Below are 27531 nucleotides of genomic sequence, written 5' to 3'. Positions count from 1 at the left end.
GGGCCACGATTTTGCATGTGGTATTATTGAAAAAAGAAATCTGATATTGTTTCCTTGGACAGCGAGATCGACTTCAGTGATGGGCTCTCATCGTACATTCCCACTTTCTTTCGTTGGCCTGAAATGTGCTCTCCCTTTCATTCTAGAAAATTCGTCCACCTTTCCCCCCTTTTTTTTCCCCCACATCCACTGCTTCGGTTTCTAGACGCCGGCCTCGCTGCTCAATTGTGATTGTATAATCTCGGTAAGGTTTTGAAAAAAGAAAAATACCACTTATTTATTTTGAATTAATTTAATTTTTTTATCTTAAAAAAAAAACAGGGAAAAAATTGTCCCAGTGGTAGTTGCGCTGGTGAGGACCGCGTGACTGACTGCTTGTGGAATTACTCCTCCGGTTCTAATTATAAGACCCAATTGATTTATTTGAGAAGATTAAGGAAGTAAGTTAAGTTAGTTATTTATAATAAATAAGTGTTGTTATTCCTAAAATATTCTTGCTAATTAAGTATATTGGCTAAAACTATCATTATTAGAAGGATTATCTTGGAAAAAATACATAAATATAAGAGAGAAAATGGATTTGGTCTTATAATTAGGACCAAATAAAAAGTCAAATTGAGTCTTATAATAAAGACCGGAGGAGTAGCAAACAAGCTTGGTCACAAACAAGAAGCCGAATCTGGACACTTTATTATCATCTAGACACATGTGCAAGCATCATGCTTCCGTAATGATCACACCATCTTCTACATCAAAAACTCAAACCGACATCTTAATCAAAGAAATTTAAGGCGTAATTAAGAAACATTTTGGACTCCCAACTTGCAGCTGAACATTTAATTCTTTCAGGACTCCCGTGCACATCATGTCATCCTCATGCCGTTTCTACAGTAAACAATGTATCTGGTCTAATTTTCACTTCAGGTTCGCGCTTGATGACATTCTTGTTTGCATTATGGCAAATATTAATTTATAAGAAAATATGTGGCTTAGTGTGTAATTTTATCTCCCGAAAGAAATGAACTAAGCTCTCCTCCTTGCCTTTATAAAGCCTGCTGCCATCACTTGCTGGACATACCACGCCACAAGGCGCGAATCATCTTTTATCAGTTAGAGCATCCTTCCCCTCTCGCTCTGTATCTCAGACCGGAGAAACTTTCCGATGGCTACGACTTCCAAGATTCTCTTCATCGGAGGCACCGGATATATAGGAAAGTTCATCGTCGAAGCCAGCGCCAAAGCCGGCCACCCAACCTTCGTTCTCATCCGAGAGTCCACTCTCTCCAACCCCGCAAAATCTCCGATCCTTGACAAGTTCAAGGCCTTGGGCGTCAACCTAGTGCATGTACGTAAATCCTCAAGCATTCTTGATTATTTTCCTGTTTTTCTACTATGTATTTCACAGAACAGTGAATACGGCTTTTCTCCGTTTGGTAAAGTTGAAACGGGAAACATGGGAGAGAACGAAGCGTGTTGGTGTTGAACGAAGTGTATGTGCGTTTTCGTGCTTATCTTGTGGTTTTGGAACTGCAGCTGCCGTTTCACTCTGTTGCAAACGGCTTTTGATGAGTTTAATCGTCAATTCTAATTTATTTTGTTTGAAATTGCTATACTACATTATATGCGATTGTTTTGGCGGCTCTTATATTCTTCTGCACTGCTTATTTAGTACGAACGTCTTTGTTGGGAGATTGGTTATACGAAGCTTATTTTCATGATAATATTATTTGAATACTATTTTCGTTTCGATTATTTCTCGTTCACACATTAGGAAATGCCTTTCTGATGGAGGGTGAATGTGGTGTTCATCTTATATACGCAGGGAGATCTCTATGATCACCAGAGCTTGGTTAAGGCGATAAAGGAAGTTGATGTGGTGATCTCCACTGTAGGTCACATGCAGATAGCTGATCAAGATAAAATCATTTCTGCCATCAAAGAAGCAGGAAATATCAAGGTACAGCTTTTCAATTTTGTTATACTCCAATATTCCAGTATGTTCTTTTTATATAAATACTCTGTTCAACTAGTGTTTTATCTCAGCAATTTCATCTTTAATCTCTGTACCTGGTAAAATGGTGAGTCGCGCGTTTTGGATGAATTAGAAAAATTCTATATAGTGAGTGACAATTCTTTGCATGAAGGTTTCTCTTGTTAGTGTAAGTCATTAGAAGATTAGAGGGTTCATACATCGTGTAATAAAACTGATCGAAATGTTGTGGTTGGAAAAATATGAATGAATGTTTGGAGCTTCTTGTTTAAATGCAATTGTTTGGTTGCACAGAGATTCCTTCCTTCAGAGTTTGGAAATGATGTGGATCGAGTTCATGCAGTGGAACCTGCGAAAACTGCGTTTGCTAGTAAGGCCAAAATTCGCCGAGCCACTGAGGCTGCGGGAATTCCTTTTACTTATGTGTCTTGCAACTTCTTCGCTGGTTATTTCCTACCCAATCTGTCACAGCCTGGTGCCACTGCACCTCCAAGAGATAAAGTTGTCATCCTGGGGGATGGAAACCCCAAAGGTAAGAACTAAAAGCTAAGTTTTACATCAATCAGTTATAGAAACAAACATTAATTACTGTCATTAGCAGATTCCAATTAACCTTCTTTTGATCTCAACAGCTGTTTTTAACAAGGAAGACGATATAGGCACCTATACAATCAAAGCTGTGGACGACCCAAGAACCTTGAACAAAATTCTCTACATCAGACCCCCTCTCAACACCTACTCGTTCAACGACCTTGTATCTCTCTGGGAGAAGAAGATTGGCAAAACTTTGGAAAGGGTCTACGTTCCAGAGGAGCAACTCTTGAAGCAAATTCAAGGTAATGATTTAGTGCTAATTTTGTTTCTTCAAATTTGTTCAAGTGAAATATTTTCTGCCTCAAAATCCAAGGAAAAAAATTCTGCCTCATCAGTAGTTTGAGATGTGATTGTTTCAAGAGTTGGATTGTGTTTGAACTTTGAATGCTGGGCACGGAACTTCCTCATTTGTCAGGATGTGCATGTTTTGACAGTAGCGACTCATTTCTTGTATTTGACAGATTCCCGTCCTCCCGCCAACGTGATACTGTCAATTGGGCACTCCGTGTTTGTGAAGGGAGATCACACTAACTTCGAAATTGAGCCATCTTTTGGAGTGGAGGCTTCGGCTCTCTATCCTGATGTGAAGTACACCACTGTGGATGAATACCTCAATCAGTTTGTCTGAGGGGGGGAAAAAATTGAGCTCTCGGGTACGTGGGGAAGAATTTACTGTTCAAATAATTCATCATGTAGCTGTAGTGAATGGTGATGCTGAAAGATGCACGTTTCCCCAGTAGTTTGCTTTATGAACAAAACATGCGCGAAGATATCTGTCACTTTTATCCTTTTTTTTTAACTACTGATTTTTACTTTCATCTTCATACTTGTTTGCCGGATATTTCGAGGATATCATTTCCAACTGGAAGAAGGGATCTACCAATCCCCTCGAAACATTTTGACAGTTGCTTGGGCATATATCCACCATTCCAATGACTCGTCAATTTTCTGTGACAAGTAATTTTTCAATCATCTCTATGAACATACTTATAATAAGTAGTTCCAAACAATTTAATTTAGTAATTTTCTAACTTTTTTGGCCAATCAATAATTACAAAATACGAAATTCACATACAACCGGACTACCGTTTTCTCGACCCATTGCCACTGCCTGCCCCAGTTCTTATACAACTTTATTTCTTACATTTTAATAGAATTTAGAAATATAAAAATAAATGTAATCTTAAAAAGGGCTAGAGGGGGGAAAAAGCAAATCAGGCAAAATAATAATATTTTGAGAAAATTTCTGCTTTTACTATTCTTTAAATATTAAAATGAAATTGAGAATATGGTAACAAAACAAATATAATAATCTACTGGTAAAATAAGAATAATAAGTAACCAAAATAGAAATAGAAAGAAGGTCAAATGCAACGAGAAGAGAACAGTCCAATCTGTAAGTCAAAATTTGCCCAACAATATCCCTTGATTTCACTTTCTACCCTGTTTCGGAGCCTTTGAAAATGCTTTGCCCTTGGGTGCTTTGACGCCCTTCTTGGAACTTCCTTTTCCAGGTTTACCCGTTCCCCGCTTCCTAAGATCCTTCTTCATCCTCCGATCAACAAGGACCTTCCCCTTGCCTGTCTTAACTTGGACCCCTTTCTTTGCAACTACATATTCCTTTTGAGGCTTCTTTGGCGCAGCTTTCTTATATAGCCGTTCGATTTGCTTCCCCTTGGAACGATCAGATATATCTGCTTGCTCTGATATAGCGTTGGCCTTCTTTCGTACCTTCTCAAGTTTCTTCATTGCAGCACGCTTCTTTCGTGCTTTGGCCTCTGCAACCTTTTTGGCAGGTCGAGCATTGATTTCCTTAAATTGTGCTTTCATTGCCTCAATTTCCTCTTTGGTCACTGGCTTTATTAGTTGGCGATGGCGCCTTTCCTCCTCCACGAACCACTTGGGCAATCCCGCCTCATCCTCATTCATATACTTGTTGTAAGCATCGTCTAGCATCCGTTCCCGTTGCTTTTTCATCCGACACTTCTTTGCGTAAGCTAATATCTCGGCTTTTTCCTCAACAGAATAATTATCAACATCTTCCGACTCTGACGATGAGTCATCACTTGAATCAGTAGCAGGAGCGGGAACTATTTCAAAATCATCCTCTACCTTGGGTGCTTGAGATTTAAGGTTATTCATTCCAGCAGAAGACTTTGTCTTGCTTTTTATTGCCTCCTTTGTAACAGAAGGCTTTTCCTCATGCTCAGCTATATCCATGTCATCTTCACTACCCTCGTTTCCAAGGTCTCCTTCCTCTACAGCTTCGGCAAAGACATCTTGACTAAACCATTTCTTCATTATCTCCTCTCGGGTGGGCTCTAAACCTTCATCAAGAGGAACCATCAGAGGATTTGCTTCTTGATCTCCTTGCTCTTCATCGGAATCATACTTGGAGTGAACAATATTATCAGCCTCACCATCCTGCACGGCCAAAAAATCTTAACGTTAGTTTACATGAATTGATAATTTTTCATCCCATCAACATAAATACATACGCTTCACAAAAACTATCGAGACTCAACTAATTTTTCAGCTATGTAACTTTTCCAGGACTATCCAGCTGAGCAATGCAGATCTCGAAGACAGATTCATGTGTAATCATGCTTCGAATTATCAATCATATTTAGATCACACCATATATGAAATAATTGGATATCATAATAATCAGTTTCGTTTATTCACTAACATTGTCCATGCTCATTTTTTTTCCCATTTTAGATATCTGATGACTAGACAACACTTTCACCAATGTTGTGTCATTAGTTATGATAAGAAAAAAACTTCTATGTTGGTAAATTAATTATTACTTTTTTTTTTTAATAAACAAAGTAATTATTACTTATCATGTCAGATTTTTATATCTCCTCTACACCACTCAAGAAAAAATAACTAATTACACAACCGCGACATGACATATGACATATGACATGATAGGAGAGCAAAATAAATATTAAGCAAACACAACAGAGTAGTGGAACAACCATACCAAGTCCAAGTATATCCCTAAAATTTCGTCCAGAAAGAATCAAGTCGCAAAGAACATTCAAAGTACAAGATCAACCATAATCACAGAAAAGAGTTACATACCTCCAACAGTTGATTCTCCACTTCATAGGATTTCTTCACACGCTTCCGTTGCTTTGCGGTACCTTCCTTTTTAGCCATGATACGTTCATAGGCTTGATCAAATAACTCTTCCATTTTCTCATCATATCTGAGTATCCAGATATATTAGTTATGATACGACAAGTTAAATGAAATAACGTAAGTGATTACATAACAGAATAACAGCAACACTAGGGGACTCATCTATCACCTTCTATGCTCTTCATCAGAATCTTCTACGTCACTAGATGAATTCTCTTGACCATCATTTGTTTCTTCATTATCACTATCCTTCAATTCATCTTCATCACCATCATATTCTGTAGTAGATAATGTTACTAGATCCTTCTTCCCCTGGAGTGCAATCATAACAGCCAAGCAAATAATGTAATGCCAAATCATAGAAGCTTCTCACATCCAATAAAATAATTCAACATTCAAGTAAATATCATAAAGCCCACGTTATAAAACTCACAAACAATTCCAATAATGAACAGCAAAAATGACCCAACCCATAAGGTAAGCAATAACCTATTTCTCATTTTTCATCAGGAAAATGGGTAAGGACCTCGGAGAACATGTGCCCAAGTAAAAAGTATTAGGCTTACTTTAAGAAAAGAAAAAAGGAAAATTAGGCAATATCCAATGAAGTGCAAATACGCCCAACTCCAGGTAATGTTAACATGTAGAGCACAGATAATGCATTAGATTTTCATGATATAGTTGGCAAGAAGAAGAAGAAGAAGAAGAAGATTTTGGTGATAGGAATATGACGTCTGATCCAGCAAATGAAAGTATTATACGCTTGGAATGTCAAGAACAGGGCTTAGGCACATATAAGAGCTTGGAGACCATTTGGGTGCGACATATTTGACATGATACTGCTAGCATACAACAATACAATGCGTAGGAATATGCAGCCCCCTATGAGGAACACACGTAGCTTTAGATTATTAGGTAGTTTCTACATCAAATCTTGTAAATTAACACAACCAGGCTTTTAGATTCTATTCAATTAATATATATATATATATATTAAAGTAAGAAGGCGTCCATGCTTCATAGGTAGAACGAAACTTGTATTAAGTCTAGAAAGGGGTTGGCTGTGATTGTTTTCAAATGAGTTGTGTGTATAACCAAATCCTCCCTGTTGCCAAAGTCAATTCTTGGCAAATATTTATTTAGACCCACAACACGAGGTTTCTGCATCCCTAAAGAGGAAAAACCGAAGGGTTCAAAATGAAAATTTAATGGGTGTATGTCAATAGATCTAATATCATTTTGTAAACCAAAAAGCTTGGATAGTGAAAGCATACCTTGATAGATGAAAGAGAAAACAACTCGTGATCAATATAACCATCTTCTAATGCATCGATTTGCATCCCAGTTGCTTGGCGTGCCTTCTCCTAAAAGAGACAATTGATTTGATCAACAAATTAGCTCAAACCGGTCCACTCATCAAAAGCAAGGCTGTCGAGGAAAACACAACTAAACTTGTTAAACTAAACATAAGTAAAAGGTTATAGAAGGAACTGGGGAGTGTCAGCCAGTCTGATGCACCCGAATGACTTACCGCTCAAGCCTAAACCAGAAGATGAATTACAAACAAAGCAATATATCAATCTTCAACGCCATATAAAATGGGTTCTTTCTTTTCCATTAAAAGGGCGAAGGGGAATTGAGATGAACGGATTTAGGGTCCTGTGTGGTTTTTCTACTGGTTATAAATCATCATTCTACTTTTCAGCACTGACCAAGAAGGAACATATTTAACGTTGGTTAAGGCCACTTAAAAAATGTGACGCTTAAAAAGGAAAAGAGAAAGAAAAAGAGGAAAGAACAAAATCCTCTGCCTAGGTAGATTCATAAAGCATGTCCACATGAAGACTCATCACAAGATCAGGCCAAAAGCAGAACTCGACGTTAACTTAAAAAAGAACCTGAAATAACTCTTACATTGAAAATGCAAACCAAGAAAGCTCCAAGACTAATTGTTAAACCAGAGATTATGTATATATTTTTAAAATCACATTATAAACAGCAAAAGCAGATTATTAATCATGATTTTATGAATATGCAATGAGAGGAACACATTTATTTAGCATTACGTGTCATCAGTCTAATCTCTACAAACCTTCGCTTTTCTTTTGGCCAGACGCTTCTTTTCATGTTTCCTCTTGCGGTCCATTGCATAAGTCAATTCCTCCATTTGATTAAGTATTTTATCATCTTCATCCTCCTTATTATCATCATCCTTCTTATTCTCATCTTCCACTTCAGTCCTCATAGGAGTATCACTCTTTTCCGTGCGTGACAAAGCTTTTCTTATGTGAATCCGCCACCTACATATCATATAAAATACAACCCCAAAAAAGTTGAACCAAAATGAGTATTGAGCTTTTCTCAAGTATGCTAAAAACACAAAAGAAAAAGATACAAGTAAAATAAGTACTTTAGCAGATGCTTGAAGTCTTGCTTCCCTAAAACCCGTAAATCATCACAGAGAGCTTTCACCTGCCACAGAAATACATTCAATTTATTTGATATAAACATCCGTTGATAGGTTTTCAAATTGTTATAGAATGTTTGAGCACAAAAAATAAATACCTCTTCTGTTGTTGAGTCATGATCCTTGATTATTAAATCAGCCGGATCATTGAAGGTTATGGAAGTGACGGTACCAAGGATCTCTAAAGGGGAATCTGACCAGATAAAATTTGCAGCTGAAGACACCTTCCTTAATGTCGTATCTCCATCTTCATAGCTGGAAACAAAGGATAACAATCAAAACCTAAGCCATAGACAGCATGAATGGATTAAATACCTAACATGAATGAATAAATCTAACTATTTCATTGGCATAAATCAAGAACTGCTCCTTTTCTCATAATACCATACTAGTTAGTTTCATGCAAGGTCAAACTTGATCAGGTTAGCAACCTGATTACCCAATTTCAAGGCCTAAACATTAAAAGGTCTACTTATGAGGTATGGGAATTACCCGCCACGATGTCTCTTTTGCTTTGTTGTTCTAAGAACATCCACCGCCTACATTAATTATCAATAAAATGAAATGAGAAATAAACAGGTAATAAGAAAAATGTAGTCATTAATTAGGCAGTAGTTCCAACACCTCAAACAAATTACCTTTGTCTGAGGCTCCACAGAACCCTGAAACAAATGCTTCACATCAAGAAGACGTGGGTCAATCTTCGCAGGGGCCTTATACTTAAGGCCAAGAACATATATTTCTGCAGATTCAGAACGACTAGCTGCTGGTTTATCCACCTCAATCTTTTCAAATAACTAAAGTGCCAAAAACTACTAGCATCAGACAACTTTGAACAAGTCATGTAAACACTATATGACCAAAGCATATAAAACAAATTAAAAATCACCTGTTTCATGCAATACAGAATGGAACTGTAATCCTGTGACCTGAAAATCTAATGCGGGGGAAAAATAGTAATTAGAGACAATCTGACAAAACCAAGAACAGGATATCTGCATAACCTAAGTCTACATACCAAGGAATCCTTCTTAAGTTAGGAAGGGGAATATAGCACTTTAAATCTAAACTAATCTAACAGCTGGTATTAGATTTTTCCATCTTTGAACATCATCAGAAGTAGATGCTAAATTTGAAGTAACAATTGAAAACTAGTAAAAGGAAAATGGCCTTTTGAAATATATTTTTCTGTGTAAGAACTTTAGCCCTGTTATAAAGTAAATCCGACAGGCATAATTCAGTAAAGGAAGATAAGGGAGCAGGAAAAAATATGTACATGTGCAATTTATATACATGCCGTCTTGCCCTGTAAGTGTAACCAAAAAGTAACAAGCCGAAAGTTTGAACAGAAATGCAACAGAATGGATGAAAACCGTTAGAAAGTTCATATTGCACAGACTACCTAATTCCAAAATGTCCACAAGGGAGCAACTCTTTTGCTCAGAAATCTTTTCCCTTAAACTGGCTACATGAATTCCTCATCTTAGAATTGCATATTATCCAATAATGTCATTGTGTGAAGCAACCACGGTGACATACCTTGGTGACAAATGTACCCTTGGGTGCCAAAAACTGAGTGGCCAACTTGACCGAATCAATTACTAAAGCGTTTTGACTCATGGCTTCCTGAGCCCATGCTCCACCAATATTGGGCGATCCATCGTGCAGAATTACATCAAAGGCCGAGCAGCCATGTTCATTCATCAACTTCTTAATCTTCGCCTTGCACTCAGGCTTCGTTATGTCCTCCTGAATAGCGATTGCACCTCTAATAGGTGCAATCGGAGCCAAGTCGACACCGAGGACGAGATGATCAACCGGAACGCGTTGGACGGCCACCTGCATCCAGCCACCTGGCGCCGCACAGAGGTCGAGAACGGCATGGGCAGATTCAAGAAACCGAAACTTAGAATTGAGCTGGACAAGCTTCCATGAAGCCCTGGATCTGTAGCCATGTTCTTTGGCTAAGTGGTAGTACTTATCCAAACGATGCTTACCCTTTGCCTTCCCCATAAGTTCGGCTCAGCCCTAGAAGGGAAGCCTGAGTCAATAAGAATACGTCAGGGGAGGAACTGAGTAAGATAAATTCAGACGGAGGAGGTGGCGCGCTGCGAATCGGTGCGAATGCGATGAAGGAAAGTCAGACGAAGCCAAAGGAGGAAGAGAGATTGATCAGATGGTGCAGCAGTGCTGTCGAAAGCCGAAAGTAGTGCTGCAGCTCTGCCAGGAGACGTTGTGGCGGAGCTGAGGAGGAGAGAACGAAAACAGCTACAAAGGAAACGCCTAGGGGTTTAGTAGGACTTAACAGCGACGGCGTCACAACGATCAAGGAACGCCCTTAAGATTTAACTAACTAGTCCAGAACCCGCGGAGCGGGTTCTGGGCTAGTTAGCCCGAAGTGGTTATGGGCTTGACAACCCGCCTCCAGACGGGCCGTGAATTCATTGCGATAGCAAATCACAGGCCCAACCCATAGCTTCCTCTAACATCACTGATCATTCAAACGGTCAAACCACACCTTCTCCAAACAACCCATTCAAAATCCTTAAAAAAAATTTATCAGAAAAAAAAAAGCCTAAAAATCTGACACTCTAATAATTAATTAAATCATTACGCTGAAGTTTTTTTCTTAATTAAATTATCATTATCATTCTTTAAAAATTATAATTGTATAATTTTGGCCGAAAAACTGAGTTCTAATTTTTTCGGCCATAAAAAAAAACTGAGTTCTAATTTAGAAGATAAAATTGGAGCCCTGGATTGCACAAGGTAAAGTATGACAACTAATATATTAACTTTTTACTTAAGAGCGCCTTTGATCTTTTCTATGAAATTTTAGTTTGATCATTTAATTTTATAAAACAACTTTCACTGTTCTAATTCTAACTCCTTCCTTAATTTCAGGTAATATTTTTGTGACAATTATTTTTATTTTAAAAAATTAAACTTAATTGGTCAATATTCGATAATATTTTATCAATATATAAAATTTTAATATTGATATTTTTATAATTTTTTTCTCCGGCGCATTTTTTATTAATGATATTAAGAATGAATAAACATTATATAAGATTAAATATAAAAAAGAACTAAAGATGTGATTTTACCTTTTTTAGATTTATGTCTTTTTTTATAACAAGATTTATATCTACTCAAGGTGAGGTGATGGTGTTCAAAATATTCATTGGATGTAATTTTCGAACTAAGAACAATATTTCCAATTATAAATTATTATGTTCATCTCAGTGTAACCATTTCGTCGTTGAAGGAAAAAAATGTTAACATGTTAGCTTAATTCCAAATACAAAAGCCCTTCGAATCTGTACAGTTCATGAAATTAGAGTTTCAACTTGTTAGATGGTGCGTGATGTTTTAACTTCTAAGAAGTAGATAAGCACCAATTTAATTATTTCTAATTAACTTTTTACTCTGGAAAATTTTATTATTTTATTCCATATAGACTATATAAGAACAAGAAAAAATTATAAATAATCAGTTATTGTTTATTATAAAATAAATGAGAAGTAATAATTTGGCGACGTGAAATGGAAGGGGGAAAAAGGGAAGAGGAAGAGAAATGAGGGAAGGTTAGAAAAATATAAATGCTTTATTCAGTAAGTTTGAATACAACTGGAAAACTTTACTAAGAGTCCTAAAAATAATAAAATAATTCAAATAAAAAACCAAACCCTAATCTAATTTGAATCAAATCCTAATCCTATCATTAAAAGATAAAAATAACAGACCGGCAAAAAAAAGATTAAAAAAAACTGAAATAATTCTGAAATAATGAAGAAAAACTATTGACTAAGACAGAGGCAAGTCAAATGCTGTGACGGAATTTGCTGGAAGTGTAACTAGCATTTCTGTGCTGGGATCATCCAGTGGACTCTGCACTGGTACAATCTACACCACAAAAAAAAAAAGAAAGAAAGAAAGAAAATAATTAGAAATATATAAAAATAATTTTCAAATGCATTTATTTATATTAATATTCTCCAATAAAATGTTGAGGTGACGAAGAAATTAAACTATTGTATACCTTTCTGGGCTTATCAAAACTATTCTCGTCCCATACACTACCAGATGTGAGCAGTGTCTTTGTTGCGCCACTAAAATCCACGTCATCGTCCAAGCCATTTATAGTAATATTAAACCTCGTTGAGTTACCGTGAAAGTTCACCACCTATCATTTATCAAAATAAATCAGATAAGAGTGAAGCACGTGGCACGTGTAATTAATTATTTAATCACTTGATTAAATTAAAGAGAGATGATTATCTATACATTACCTTAATCCTTAAATAACTCTTCTTAGTCTCTTGATTTTCCCAACGAATCGCGGTTGCAATTAGTGTAGATGGAGCTTCGAGTTTTGAATCCAGATACGTAGCTCCGCTTGATGTGGTGAATAACTGTTGCAACCAGTAACTAGGAATACCATAGCTTCGATGAGAGTCAAACACGATAGCATCAGGGGTCCACCTACAAATTTATAAAAATCACAATTATTTTTAATCTTAAGGCATAAAGACGAATAATAAATATATTTGATTAAAAATAAAAAAAATAAAAACATTACCGCTTATCATTTGCATTCACAAAAAGTGGTGCATAACTAACCATTTCGACTAGATCACTGCATTAAAACGTGAGAACAATTAATAGAAATTTTGAATATGAAGATACAAATCAATAAATAATAAATTATTATGAGAGTTAAAAAAATAACAAACCTATTCTTTTCCAAACCCATTAAAAATCCAGCTTCACCAAGGGCAGATAAAAGAGTGCCGTTTCTAGCATCATCTTTCCAAACTGCGTACTCACTAACAAAGGCTTTGGCACCAGTACGATTTTGATAATCAAATTTGTCATGCAATGAGAAGATATCATGGGAAGATGTATATTTATGGTAGTCATAAAAATCAGCAGGCATATCCAAGGGACTTTCAGTGGCATCACAATTTGTGATCATTTTTATATCTGGATAATGATGTTTTATAGCATTATAAAACTTGAGATAATTTCCAAGATAGTTATCCTTGCCACAGTCTTCATTTCCAATAGCAACATATCGCAAATCAAAGGGTTTGGGATGTCCATATTTAGCTCTTAATTTGCCCCATTTTGATGTGACAGGACCTCTTGCAAACTCAATTCCATCTAAAGCTTCCTAAAATATGAAAAATAATAATCATATTTAGGATAAACAATAAAAGATGGACTTTTATTGAAAAAGATATGAAAAATTAAAATTTATACTTGCACAAAAGGACCGATGTTGGATGTATTGACTTGATCATGATGACTGATACCATTGTTAAATACCCATACTGGAAGTGTCTTAAGATCCTCCGCAAGCTATTCAAAAATAACAAGATATAATATGAATACACGTGTAGTGTAAAAAATAGAAGAACCATATTTAGAAAGAACTTAAAAGAAACATACTTGAAGAAATTCCAGATATCCAAAGCCATCATCAGTCCAATAACCCCATACATCATTAAAGTGACCAGGTCTTTTTTCTCTTGGTCCAATGGTGTCTTTCCATCTAAATGCATTTCTCAACCAATCTCCTTCTACGTAGCAACCGCCTAATACATGAAATTAATAGGAAAAAAATAGTTGTCATAATATCCAAATGATAAGTTATTTTAAATAATCCTTATCATGTAATTTATTTTATATTTATGCATACCAGGAAATCTAAGAAATCTTGGTTTCAAATCTGCAACCATTTGAAAAAGATCCTTTCGAAAACCATGTCCCTATACCAAAAGAAATAAAATGAGTAACAGAAAAAGGAAAAAAGGTGTTATTATACATATGCTTAAAATCAAATATGTCAAACCTTGTGTGTGTCTAAAGGCAAAGCTGAGATTTGATCCAACCATAATGTTCCCTGTTTGGTTGTTGTTATCTGAAGACTTGAATTAAAGTCCGATGCCTTAGCTTTGAGAACCAATTGTATCTTTTTCCAATTTGGAAGGTGCTTTCTATTAAAAAAAAAAAAAAAAAACAAAACATTAAATTACATGACGTGCTAAATATATAAGAAGACAGTTATTTTGCAATCAAACCGTTATTATTACTAACCTAATGTTAGCAGAAGCCAACTCTTTTCCATTTGCTCCCACAAATGCAATTTTCAAGTCAACTGGTTTTGGTGATCTCGCATAAAAAGTTACCTTATATTTCTTTCCCTTCTCAACATTCTAAATATATAAAAAAAAAAAGGGTCAAAATAGTGGTAATATATGAGAAATAGTAATACAAATGAAATATTAGAATTATAGTCTCACCATGCCCCAAAATCCAGGATTAGAGAGACCAACTCCCACTAACGAATTTTTCATGATATCCAATCGTGCTGCAATTTTATTGCGAGGAAAAGGAGATGAACGCTCTGTTGTCACACGTATAGTTGACTCATCTCCAATAATTGACCATGGGAATATATTTGAAGGAATTTGACTACCCCCAGCTTCAAAACCTTGATAAGAATTACAAATACATGATTAATAAATAATAAAAGGAATATATAAAAACTCTGAAGGAACACAAAATTGAAATAGTTACCTGCATTGTCAACAAGCTCAGCCCACAATCCTCCAGCTCCGGCATGATTAATTTCCTAAGAAACAAATAATCAGCTATTTTACAATTCAAAATCTGTATAGAAATCCATGCACAGGAACGCATATTCACCTCGAAAAATATTCCAAAGAATGTTTCTGGAATTTTCCTTCCAAATTGAGCATTGACAACTAAGGAAGGGGTTGGATTATCATCAGCAATAACGTGGAAAGCAAAAGAAAAAGAACAAGCAAGAGAATCGAAAATGAAGCTTTAATAAAGAAAGCCATCTCTCTTATCTCTCTCAGTCACTTGAGTTACTTGTGGTTTTTTCACTCTTCTCTGCACGGTTTATATAGAGACGAGGAGTCTTATCGAAAAAATATATAGAGATTAGGATTAGGATCGAGATATGGATATACCGTTGTATTAAAAAAATGTAATCATAAAATTATCAGATAATGAGTCTCTACAAAATCTCCAAGATATTCTGGAACTAGTCAAGCAGTTAATCTAGGTAATTTTTATCGTGTGTAAGTTCGGTATTGATGGGGTTAATTTTTTAAAAAAAAAACATGAATGGGGTTAATTTTTATAATATACATAAGTTTTTTTATTGATGGAGTTAAAGAGATGAAGAAAAATTAAAATTAAAATAAATGTTTTTGAAAAATGTGTTATATAAAAGTTTGATGGATCGAATATTAGATCTAAAACCCTTCTTATGAAATCATTTAGATCTTTTGGATTTATTTCCATTTTTTTTAATACTGATTTCATTCTGTTATAGAATTGTTCATGTCTTTCATAATACTAATATTTATCATTGGCTTCGTCTATTTTTTTCTTATACACACACATGCACGGCACATATAAATTAATCATCTAAAGATTAAACTATCAAATTCATGTAGTTCACAAAATAAAATTAAACACTCTTACTGGGACTTTTAAAATTAGTAATTAATTTTTGTCATCGAATTCACATCACTGTAGAGGTGTTTATGAAATAAAAAATGAAAGAAGGGTCATTTTTGATATTTTCTATTGCTCGACTCAATTTCATGCAGCCATGCACTACAGTCATATTACACAAACACACACTAGTATGTGTGTGTATTAATTTTAATTCTCTGGGTATGTTGGTTTCAGTTTTTTACAAGAAAATCAATTTGTTTAAAAACCAAACTTTTATTAAATTTTATCATGTTTTCAATTTTAAAATAATTGGAATTACAAAATAAATTTCTAATTATTTTGACAAGCTACCGAAATCAAAATATTTAGATGGATGTGGTAGATAAGAAAGAATATCATACAAATATGAAAATACGATATCATAAAATTTAAAAATCACTAAATAATAAATATTATTTTGTGAACGAAGATATGTAAATATATCAGAATTCTCAATATCACTAAGTTATTTCTTGTTTGGCCCAACTCAATATCACTAAATAAAAATTAAGCCCTACGACTGCAGCCAAACGCGATATAATTTACTATCTTTTCTATAAGATTGAAAATAAAAAAAGTTAAAAGTTAAAAACTGAGGCCCGATTCATTGACGTTAGATTATTCTAAAGACATTGACTCGGTGTTTGTATTTGGCTAATTTCAAATGTCAACACTGACCCTTTTCTCAAATCTTAATGCTCTCTCTCTCTCTCTATATATATTTATATAAACATTTTATGTATTACCCAAACAAAAGATTTTGTATATGCGAATTTTAAAGTTAATAGTTAAATCATATTAAAATAATCGGGAAGTTATGATGATGAGTGACTTAGTTACGAAAAAAATTAGGATAATTGGAAAGTTATGATAGGGGAATAAGTTACATAAACACAAAATTAAAAACTGAGCCGTGAAACATTGACCTTAGATTATTCTAAAAAAATTAACCCTGTATGGAAGTTAGATTTACATTTGGATTTGGATTTGGATTTGCATTTTGACTAAATTTATTATCTGGGTTGATAAAAATTTATGGATTCGGATTAGATGTAAATCCAGGTAAATTTTATTATCCATCCTGAGCTAATTATTTCAAATGTGAATCCTGACTTTTTTTTCCAAGTTTTATTATTATGCTCTTTTTTGTTTTTGAAAATTTTCGCATTACCCAAATCAAAGGATTTTAATATTTAGGTCCATTTGCTCAATCAAATCTTGCCATGTGTTTCATTATTAATAATGGTCCAACTAAATTTTGAAATTTCATCAATGTGAATTTTTATTATTAAAAAAATCATAGGCTAAAATTTGATTTGAGACCGCCAACACAGGCTTACTCTTCCGGCATCACAAAATCAAATGCAGACCACAGAATTTTCTTCCGGACATTGACATCCATGATATTCTTATTTAGAAGGGGATAACGGACGGCTTGGACCAAAGCCCCCCAAAGTTTGGTTTGTCATTTTTGGATGGATTGGGTTGAGAAGCCCGTTGTCCGGTTTGATCCAGCAAGAAAGACTAGTCTAAGACCGTAATTTGCCTTCTTCTTCTTCTTCTTCTTCTTTTATTGTTTTCCCCTCTTGATGGGAAGACGGTTAAACAAAGTTAAGAGAATAAAAAATAGCCATAATCATATAAAACTCATCCTAATACATTAAAACTTGATCATAAATTCATAAGAATCTCGAACAATATTAAACAACAATAAAAAAAAAACAACATTCAAAAATACAAAATATTTAAAAAATAATCACTCGGACCAAACCAAATCAAACCAAGGGGTCTGATCAATTGGTCTAGAAATCAATCCAATCCAAGTATCCAACCAACTAGTCTAGTTTGGTCTGATCTGATTTCATCACATGACTTATTTGGATTGGATCAGATTACCAGGGTTTTGCACATCCCTATCTGGCTACATATTAGTTCAATTGAAGGGTGAAAGTTCAACTACCAACCTACATTTCTTTTCACCTATTCAGAAAGTTTGTATTGTTTCAAATCATGACACGGCAAAGCTTTCATTCTGGGCGTGCGCCACTGCTACTTGCAGAGGATTTCTTACCACCATATTTCTGCAAAAGTTTAAAAGAAAGGGGGCTTTATCTCGAGAACATGATATAAGGAATAAAAGCTTGCCCGTCCTAGACTTTATGTTAAACTGATACAGGACATCAGAACAAGGACAAAGCTGCAAAAGAATTTTAAGGATTCGAAACTCAACCTGCTTGCCAAAGTTGAACGGGATATATTTATACTTGATCATGTGGGCAATTTGGCGCCTCATTGTGAGGGCAAAGAGAACAATCCAGTAAAAGAGTAATATAGGCCAAAAGACAGGAACATCAAAAATAGAAAAGAAGGTCATGACAAATGCTGTGCAGAATGCCTTTGTGATAGAATACCTGTAACCAAAACAAAAAATTGTCATCCATCAACAGCATCTCCACCAAACTATTTTCCATAAGAAAATAGGCAAGCAATCTGGCAAGTCAGTCCCCACAATCACATTATCTATCTGACCAAATAGAAAGGATACACATGAAAAGGCCTTGGTAATATGCCCCAACATTCTTCCTATATGTATTATATCATTAGGTCCAATCCCCATTGAGAAATTGCGTTTTCCCCCTTCAAATTCTCGACATTCACAGTCATAACATGTCAAACCTCACATATTTAGAAGACCAATTACCAAGAAGACAGGCACTGAAGCAGTAACTAAAAATTATAAACCCTAAATAGTTTCATTAAGGCTCTCTAAAAGAGGGCCACTGATTGTCAGCCAGAAAGGTTAAAATGAATCTCTCAGCAATCATGATAGTAATGCAATATGTTATCTAACAGGCTAAAATTGAAAATAAAATGCCCAAATTACCAGAACTTAAATTCTGGAAGCCGGCGAATGAATGGCTTGAACTCGTCAGAACCTTTTGTTGGCAGCATAGGTCCATCAGAGGTTTCCAGTTCTGGATCAACCAAAGGGGAGAGAAACCCAATCAACAGATTCAGCAGGTAGATTCCCAGACCATAAGATACAATGTAAAACCCTTGGACATAAAATACCCTTAAAGCATAGATTGATGCCAAAACCAGAGTTCCAATCCATCTATAGGTAGTATGAGGTGTGGATATATCCAGATAATGTTGAAAGATCCTGGACAAGTCTTGCCACCATTGGTTCACTGGTGCAGCAGCCGCGGCACTGCCGCCTCCAGTTCCCTCCATTCAATTCACAACTGGCTGATAAAGGATTCGTGTTTAGAACAAACCATTTATAGAACGACAAACATGAATCACGTCTGACAAATCATTTAACTTGTTAATGTGCATTAGAGCCCATACTTAATAACAAACAAACAAGCCCTCGAGAATTGTAAAGTTCAAGAATGACAAATCAAAGAAAGCCCCTTTTTCGGGTGATATAAGAAAGGCCTTGTGTTGTATTGACCCACACCAACGAAATTTAACATATCCGATAGCGAGAAGGCGAAACTAATCAGCTGTAATTGCCGAAAGAGCTTAATATATTATTTGAAAACAAGGTCTGCGAAAATTTATTTCCCCATTCAAGTTTCCATCTTAGGAACCCTAACTTTCGTCCGAAAGCAACAGAATGATTGAATTGGAAGAGAACATAGATACAGAATCAGGAAGGAAATAGGACAATAGTAAAGAATAGGAGTTGACCTGCAACTGCGAAGAGCGTTGAAGCTCGGGAACGAAGAGAACTGATGGAAGAACCGAAAAAGTGAAAATGTGCAGATCTACAAAAATGCCAATTTCTCGGTAAATTGTTTCCCTTTTTCATTTTTTATTTTGTTTGGTCTCTCATTTGTAAATATTGACTGACCGTTCTGAGTTCAAACAGGTATTATGCCGTTTGTTATAAAAATTCGCGGTGCTTTTCATATGCGCAGTTCTTGATTTCTTCAAGAACTTGGCTACATCCGTCTTAACTGAAGGTTAACTGTTATTACAAAATATTAAAATGGAATTGTTATATCAATATATATAATAAAATTCTTCAGCTAAAAAAATATATATATAATAAAATTCATACCAATCAATATTTTCTTAATTTATAAATAACCCAATCTATTTATGAACCATACGGTGTACAGACTCTCATATTACAAGCGAATATTAAAGAGATGCTCTTAATATTAACTATTTCAAAAGATACTTCTTCCAATCTCACAGCAACAGTCTTGATAATATGTTTAGGGAAAAAAATCACACCTCCTACATATTTATTATTTTTAATTAATTTTAACTAATATATTACCTCTGGTCCTTATTATAAGACCCTGTTTGACTTTTTGTGTTTGATCCTAATTATAAGACCCCAATCCATTTTGTCTCTCATATTTATGCATTTTTTTCCAAGATAATCCTTCTAATAATGATAGTTCTAGTCAATATACTTAATTAGCAAGGATATTTTAGGAATGACAACACTTATTTATTACAAATAACTAACTTAACTTACTTCCTTAATATCCTCAAATAAGTCAACTAGGTCTTATAATTAGGATCGGAGGTAGTATTTACTTACATGATTTGATTAGTTGTTTTTACCCTTCCGGTCCTAAATATAAGATCTTTTTTGTAATGTTACACTACAAAAAAAGTCTAATATTTAAAACCGGAGGAGTATCTTGTATAGAGTAAATCCTATATTATCACACCTTCATTAATACAAACTTCACCAAATAGGAGATTAGTATAATAGTGTATATCAACCCTGAAGTATTATTAATAAATATTTTGGTTATTTTAATCACCAAAACAAGTTATCTAATGGAAGTCAGAATGAGAGGAAAAATTAAACTTCCGAAAGAGGCAACATCCTCCCATCAGGGCACCGTTCCCGTGAAGAGTACAGTGCATCAATCACTTATCCTTGGTCGATTAAACATCTACGCAAAAATGGCCTTGTTACCACTGTCAGCAATAAACTGAGAAAGCAGCCTGACAGATATAGCATTCCTTATTCATATCAGGTTTTGTTAAATCTTCCTTTCGTTTCACAACATAACCCATGACTTGAGCAAGGGGTTTAGGGACAGGGTGAGAGACAGAGGTTGAACCACCCATAACTTCAAGAGTTTTTCTTAAAACAAATACTGTTGCCACGAGCTATAATCTCCTTGGCTTATTGATTCTATATCTACTCGCCCTGTGGAATCTTCTATTTTACATATAGCGAAAAAGTGTTCTGCTGGCTTCAATGTAGAAGGTAGGACTCTGCAAATGCGATTCTTCCTACTCCACCTATTAGAGTGTTTCTCATATGAGAATGTGTTTTTGTCCCCTGCAACTCTTGCAACCAGTCGTTGAGACTAATACAAGAGAGTGAGAGACTATTTATATGACCTTGCCATCTTCTATTCGTGCTTTCTCAACTATGATTGTGATTCCTGAGCGAATATAAAATCCATCTTCTGGTCTATCTGCTTCTTGAACTCCCTACAGACAAAAAGCATTTGAATTGGTAAAGATCATACTAGGTGCTCCTCAATAATACAGAGCTGGAAATCTAGCCGATGAAACTGAATCAAAAGTAAAAGGAGGATGAGATCAGTTGACTTTGCTTACATCTGTGTTCATGATAACAACATCTTTTCCAATCTTTGCATTCTTGTCAATTATACAGTTCCTTCAACAAAAGTAACAAGTAGCAATTAGATGTGAATATAAAGTATTACTAGTTTGAGAAATGATTGCATGAATTTTGATCAATGTTAATTCCCTAACAATGTCAAACGTCAATAGTATGATGAAATAATAATAGGTCAGATTACCTAATTTTGGTATTCCTTCCTATCCCAATAGGGACTTCTCCCTCTGCCAGCAGAGAAGCAATTTCAGATTCCGTCTGGTAATAATCAGCTCCCATCATCACAGTGTCCTGTAAAAGGTGATTTTAGATGGGATGAATCTTACATCGGATTGTACTGTGCAGAGTCAAAAAGTTATGGCAGTTTACCAGAAGCTCAACGCCATAATCCAGACGTGAACGTTCACCAACAACGGAATGTTTGACTGTACATTCTCTCAAGAAACATCCGTGGGAGATTATTGCATCCACTATCTGCAAGACAAAACGAAACATAAGAAGACATCCAATGAGCTTAGTAACATGCTTTAAGGTACAATGTCATACCTGACAATTATCGATCTTTGTTGGTGGTAAGAATCGAGGAGACGTGTAAATGGGTGTCTTAGGATCATAAAACTTAAACTTTGGATTCTGCATAAGTATAGAACAAATAAGATAACAGCCTCACATAACTTGCAGAAGTGATGCCAATGTATCTTTATCATAGTTTGTAAGAAATACACAATGCATGTATTCATGCAATGAGAAGAATACTAAATATAAATGCCAGCCATTATTATCTTGAACACACCTCTTCAGTAAGAGCTAGATTAGCATCGCAAAACGACTTTATTGTTCCAATGTCTTCCCAGTAGTCCCTGAAGAAAAATGCCTGTGAAACAATAGGCGTTGGGTCACGTGCACAGTAATCCGGTAGCAACTAGCAACAAGCAGATAACAACAAGCTTGGCTGATTCCAAAAACTTAAGGTTAGCTATGAGAACTTGCATAAAGCAAATTGCACTAACCATGGTGCTAAATGCTAGTGAAATCAGTTCCTCAAAAGTAGCAGATAAGATTTCCTCCAGAACGGACAGAAACATTTTAGGGAAGATAAGCATATTGGAGATTAGAATCCATCTTACTTGGACATTATGTTCCTTCACAGCAGCAGGAATGATTTCAGATCCAAAATCATTGGATGACGGGTACCTGTATTTGAGGAGGTCAAGTAAAACATCTGTCTTGAATACATAAACCCCCATGGATGCAATATACGGTGACTTCAATGCATCTTGGGGTGACAACCCAAGGAGAGAGGTATTTACTTGCTGCAAGAAAACAAGAAGCCGGCATATTGGAGCCAGATAAATAAATTATGATCATAATCACATTAAGAAAACATAATGCAAAACTTGGTTAAGTGGAGGCTCCTTGCTTGAAGAAAGAAGGCAAAAGACCATGTTGAAACTGAATTGCTCCTGGCAGTGACCAGCTTTAGCAGAAATACCCAGAAAAGAATAAAAAATTTACCATTTCTTTCAAATCAACACCCTTTGGTTTTTCTGAAAATTGAATGATGCGGCCTCTTCCATCTACTTTGACCAATCCGTAATCTGATGCACGGCTGAAAAGCAGGAAACTTGCAATGACTCTTAGGTAAAAATAAAATTTGAATTTTTTTTTGGTTGTAGTGTTTTTCAGGAAGCCAGTAACCCCCCTTTCTCATTCTTAGTTTTTTCTTTCCCAATGAAACAAAAATTTAGAGTTAAAAAAAAAAAGAAGTAAACTAGCCATCAGCTGAAGTTCGTAAGCAGCAATAGATGGAAAATAGAAGACACAAAATCATTTAAGAAAACGAAAAAAGAGGAGGCGAGTCTAAGAGATTCAACACACCTATCGCCTGCTGCAGCACAAGAAATTGTAATATCAGCATTTGTGTCAACATGGCTCTGTTAATTTGTTATAAATAGATCAGAAAAGGAAGAAATGAAGAGATAGTAATATTTTAGGATACAATTGCTTGGTATACCTGCACAAGGTCCATGTAATCCATTCGGTATAGATGATCCCCTGCCAAGATCAATACATTCTCAATGTTTGAGTTCTTGGCATCCTACAACAGTCAACCTATCATTGTCCGGTTCAAATGAAAAAAAATACATAAAAAGTGCAGGCAGTGGACATATAAAATTTCTTGCTCACCTCAAGCACCCATGTATATTGTCTCACAGCATCTGCAGTTCCTTGGAACCAATTCTTTCCTGTTTCTCCCGGAGTTTGAGTGGCTGCTAGGACCTGTCCTCACATGGGTTTGCCTTGGTTAACACTCAATAGAAATTTGCAAACGTGAACACCCAAAAAATTGAAGAATTCTCAAGTGACTTGTATTTGCCCATTAATCTCAGTTGCAGGTAGAACAGAGTTTCTCTTAATTACATACTACAAGATTCTACAACTCACGGATAATTTATCATTTCATTAAAAATCATCTAATCTAAATGATGGCCATTGGCCAACACTGTCTCTTTGACCCACCCTTTCCATGAAAACATACCTCCACAAATCCATCACCAAAGTTGATGCCATTCCCAAAATAGGTGCGAGCGATGTGACGGTTCAGAGATGCAGAATTGAACTGGGTTAGAACAAATATCTTGTTGATGCCACTGTTGATGCAATTGCTCATCGGGATATCTATTAGTCTGTAACATCCTCCAAGAGGGACCTGCAAATGGATGCCATATTATCTCAACAACGAACTTCAAAAACCCTTAAGCTTATACACTAAGACGGGAGGGACACGATAGAGACAGTTAGACGCCATGATAAGACAAAATATGTAGCGTCTTGATATAATTTGTAGGATCACGTTGTATCCAATATAAATGTGATGTTTCTGAGGTCACAAAAGTGACATTGCATAATAAACTGGTAAAGTAAAAAAGATGATGAGCTTAAAAGATTAAAAAACGATCACCATATGTCATCATATTCTTTCACATCGCTCTCGCTCTCGGTCTTTTATATCGTTCTCGTTGATGACTACGTGATATAGAATATCCGACTTGCTTAGTATCGATTTTTATAGTCAGGCAACAAAACAAAAGCCATAAACTTCGGACCGCATTCACTTACTGCTGGTGTTGCGGATCGTATGGTGAGAGGAAAGAGATGAGTCCCAGGGCCTCCGCCCAATATAATGGAAGCTACATTTTTTGGGTCAGCCCTTCGACTGAGAACTGATGGCACTTTCCATCCCTGGAAATTGAAACCAACTATGAGTAAACACAAATTACAGGAAATTGCAGAAAGAAATCTCATTTCTTTTCCACAGTTCGAACACTGAGGAAGTAGAAAACTGATCTTCTACACCATTTTGGGGGAAAAACCATCCCAGACCCAGAATTGAATTCAACTTACCACGGATTCGTGGGCATTATTTGAAGTCAGAACCGCCGAGACAGCACATGGTTTCGCCTTCTTCATTTTCTCTCCTGTTTTCAAACTCGTCACAAACTGATTCACACACATACTGTTATTCAGGCTTCCTTTGATTCTTTCTCCCCAAAACCCATTATCCTGACGAAGAAGATGATTGTCTGTTCTTGTTTTCGCAAAATGAGTATTAGCTTTCACGCTCACACAGACGGAAGAAGCCATTGCGTTGGCCACTGCTAGTACAAATGAACAATCATAGTCAGTCCTTTCAGAGATAAAATGAAATTCCCAGAAAAAGAAAAAATTGATGCCCAAGCCTTACGCAAGCTAAGCCAAGAAAAGTACACAACACACAAAGATACCACCACAAAAGCAGGAGACACAGTTGTTTCAGATGCTCAAAGTAACACTTCAGAGAATAAATTAGCAAAGAAAATCTTACTCTAAGCAACACCCATAAGCTAAAGATGATATGAAGTCTTCACCAAGAAAGTTGAATGAATTAAAGCAGGAAGACAAACAACAAACAAACCAAAGGCTGAATGGAAAAAAGGTGTGAAGTGTGCAAGCACATATGAGGAACCCAAAAACGCAATGAGAGGGACAATGTGATTACTGGAAATGGTAATTTGAAGCCAGGAACAGAGTACTTCGCAGTGAAATGCGATCAAGTGATGATTTTTTTATTTTTTTTCGCGTAATGAAGTTAAATGTGGAAGAAGTTAAATTTTTTCTTCTTGGCCTGCAAGCTCCCGCGAGAATCCCAGAAAGGGAAAAATCAATATCTATTGTCTTCTATTTTTTTTATCAAATATATAATTTATGGAAAGAAATGTTGGACTGTGAAATCATTTTCATTTATTTTGCGAAAAAAACTTCCTTTGCTGCGTTAATAACTTCATAAGGAGCAAGCGTTCAGAATAAACTAAAGGATCATGCCACGTCAGTATTTATTGGCAATTTGTTGTGTCAAATTCCGACAAGACAGAATCATAATGAGATTCTAGATTAAAAAAATAATTAAAAAACAAGTTTTAAAGGTTATTATTTTCATTGTAAGATTTGTTATTATAAGCTGTTGAAATTGTTATTAAGATTTTTTAATAATTATTTTTTTTATAGAATTTGATTGTAATTTTTTTGAAAATAGCAAAGAACATAAAGATAATGTTCCGACGCAGGAAGCAAAGTCGCTGAAGAAAAGAAAATATTCCTGATTAAAATGCTCCAAATGGCATTAAGAAAATGCAAACCATGTAAACGCTTCTTTTTTCCCTTCTTTTTTTTTTTCCGAAAAAGGGAAAGTGGCAAAGTTGAGCAAGGCATGATAAATTGGGACTATCAATACTATCTTTTTAAAATTAATTATTTCCACAGAGACACTTTTTTTTTTTTTGCCAGAATATTTCTACAGAGATATTACTACCTATCGTCCATATTACAACCGCCTTTTTTTTAAAAAAAAATCTTTGTCCTTATTATGGAGCGTTTTACAAATTGTCTAAAATTACCTCTACTGTGATATTCATGGAGAGAGAGAAATAAATTAAAGAAAGAAAGGGACTGAATTTAGAAAATAATCAAAATCATTGATAAGTTCATAATATTATATAGTTTTAACTAAATTTTAAATTCGCGAAAAAAGGGTTAAAAAGACCCTCAGGAAGACTCTGTTTATTTTTGGACTGCAGGAGAGGCCACCGCGCCTGGTTAAGCCAGGACGCCGGGTGGCCCCCCATATGCGGCTGTGTTTGGCCCGAAGTGATAAATGGTGAGTCACCTCCCACCGTACACGTGTCCACAAGAAATGAGCTCACTCCAAGACGGGCAGTGGCAGTAACTCACATCCCGAGGACTCAGTTTTCTGGATGCATACCGCTGGGTTTTCATATAGGCTTGTGCACTTTTTGTCCTGTAAGGAAGTGGGTGCAGAGGATCCAATAAGAAAAAGCAGCGTAAACTCAAATCCAATGTTACCATCTTATCTCTGAATATGCTTTCATCTCGTTTAATTTATCATCTTATTTATAATACATTTAATATTATGATTATATTTTTTTTTATGCTTTTAACATCCTAATATTATTTACAAGACATCTAGTATTACTAAATATAACTAAAACATAACATTCGAGATTTTAAATGTATTAAGAAAATAATATTAAGATATTAGGTGTATTATACATAAAATTAAAGTATATATAAAAAATAAGATGAGGGTATTAGATGTTACTTTACTTTAAAAATGTATTCACAAAGAAATTATAGATGTTTAAAATTTTTTTAGCCCATTATTGTTTTTAACAGTATTAAAAAACAATGTCTTTTGATATTGTTTTTTTCCACAAAGAAAAGGCTCTTGTGGCGGTAGGACTGAGTGAATGATTCGAGCATTTTTGTTTCTGCTCTTCATCTTGGCTTCCTCCCTGAACTGATGCGAAGCCTTTTTCTATCCTTCCTTCTTGTTTTTATTCCCATTTTAGTTGGACTGGAATTATTAAGTTCTTTTGATTGCTCCATCCCCTATCCCATCTTCTCCAGCGTGTTCATCCTATGCCATCTTCAAATTAATGGAAATCAGTTTTATGAAGATCTTCAAAAAAAAAAAATGGTTCAAGAAATGAACTAGACCCCGCTCCCATGGACGTCAGTTTACAAAAAATCTGGGAAAGTTCTTCCATTATTTTAGAATCACCCCTGCCTTTGATTTTTGTGGGCCAAGAGCTCACCATCCTTTGA

The 27531-nt window shown here is 35.4% G+C and overlaps 5 protein-coding genes across 8 annotated transcripts; 1 reads left to right on the top strand and 4 right to left on the bottom strand.

Moving 5' to 3' along the window:
* The first annotated feature begins 1071 nt into the window (after positions 1-1071).
* Positions 1072-3603, top strand: LOC114723709 (isoflavone reductase homolog PCBER). Its single transcript, XM_028909938.1, has 5 exons — positions 1072-1345; positions 1823-1957; positions 2285-2522; positions 2623-2826; positions 3046-3603. The coding sequence occupies exons 1-5, from the start codon at positions 1163-1165 to the stop codon at positions 3210-3212; spliced, it is 927 nt and encodes a 308-aa protein (XP_028765771.1). The 5' UTR covers positions 1072-1162; the 3' UTR covers positions 3213-3603.
* A 268-nt stretch (positions 3604-3871) lies between these two features.
* On the bottom strand, positions 3872-10497 carry LOC114723706 (adoMet-dependent rRNA methyltransferase spb1). The gene is made up of 11 exons (XM_028909935.1): positions 9741-10497; positions 9091-9138; positions 8840-8998; positions 8694-8740; positions 8300-8456; positions 8145-8206; positions 7827-8034; positions 7009-7098; positions 5904-6046; positions 5675-5801; positions 3872-5008 (listed from the first exon to the last, which is right to left on the bottom strand). Exons 1-11 carry the CDS (start codon positions 10212-10214, stop codon positions 4016-4018), a joined length of 2508 nt encoding a protein of 835 aa, XP_028765768.1. The 5' UTR covers positions 10215-10497; the 3' UTR covers positions 3872-4015.
* On the bottom strand, positions 10289-17142 carry LOC114723703 (alpha-L-arabinofuranosidase 1-like). Its single transcript, XM_028909928.1, has 15 exons — positions 17081-17142; positions 14916-15054; positions 14787-14841; positions 14510-14700; positions 14288-14422; positions 14059-14199; positions 13906-13975; positions 13656-13801; positions 13467-13565; positions 12938-13377; positions 12784-12840; positions 12494-12686; positions 12244-12387; positions 12016-12107; positions 10289-10469 (listed from the first exon to the last, which is right to left on the bottom strand). The coding sequence occupies exons 1-15, from the start codon at positions 17140-17142 to the stop codon at positions 10289-10291; spliced, it is 2145 nt and encodes a 714-aa protein (XP_028765761.1).
* Positions 17143-17354: 212 nt separating this feature from the next.
* Positions 17355-19534, bottom strand: LOC114723705 (protein RER1A). 3 transcript variants are annotated; one of them, XM_028909932.1, is made up of 4 exons: positions 19437-19534; positions 18625-18989; positions 17971-18151; positions 17355-17821 (listed from the first exon to the last, which is right to left on the bottom strand). In XM_028909932.1, exons 2-4 carry the CDS (start codon positions 18972-18974, stop codon positions 17768-17770), a joined length of 585 nt encoding a protein of 194 aa, XP_028765765.1. In that variant the 5' UTR covers positions 18975-18989; positions 19437-19534; the 3' UTR covers positions 17355-17767. The 3 variants fall into 3 exon arrangements, with proteins under 3 accessions (XP_028765765.1, XP_028765767.1, XP_028765766.1); XM_028909934.1 differs by having other exon boundaries at positions 18625-18985; positions 19437-19510; XM_028909933.1 differs by lacking the exon at positions 19437-19534 and having other exon boundaries at positions 18625-19091.
* Positions 19535-21030: 1496 nt separating this feature from the next.
* LOC114723704 (glucose-1-phosphate adenylyltransferase large subunit 1-like) lies at positions 21031-25486 on the bottom strand. Of its 2 annotated transcripts, none has more exons than XM_028909929.1 (15): positions 25409-25486; positions 24775-25025; positions 24490-24612; positions 23909-24079; positions 23557-23649; positions 23384-23467; positions 23248-23303; positions 22885-22978; positions 22497-22682; positions 22163-22243; positions 21916-22002; positions 21739-21843; positions 21554-21660; positions 21348-21408; positions 21031-21218 (listed from the first exon to the last, which is right to left on the bottom strand). In XM_028909929.1, coding segments are annotated over exons 1-15 (1602 nt in total). In that variant the 5' UTR covers positions 25410-25486; the 3' UTR covers positions 21031-21116. The 2 variants fall into 2 exon arrangements, with proteins under 2 accessions (XP_028765762.1, XP_028765763.1); XM_028909930.1 differs by lacking the exon at positions 25409-25486 and adding an exon at positions 25365-25387.
* Between the last annotated feature and the right edge of the window lie 2045 nt (positions 25487-27531).

The sequence above is a fragment of the Neltuma alba genome, unplaced genomic scaffold (assembly GCF_004799145.2).
Source record: "Neltuma alba isolate B1F8T4 unplaced genomic scaffold, ASM479914v2 tig00012149_pilon, whole genome shotgun sequence".
In the NCBI taxonomy this organism is placed as follows: Eukaryota; Viridiplantae; Streptophyta; class Magnoliopsida; order Fabales; family Fabaceae; genus Neltuma; species Neltuma alba.
This window is presented reverse-complemented; position numbering and strand designations above follow the sequence as displayed.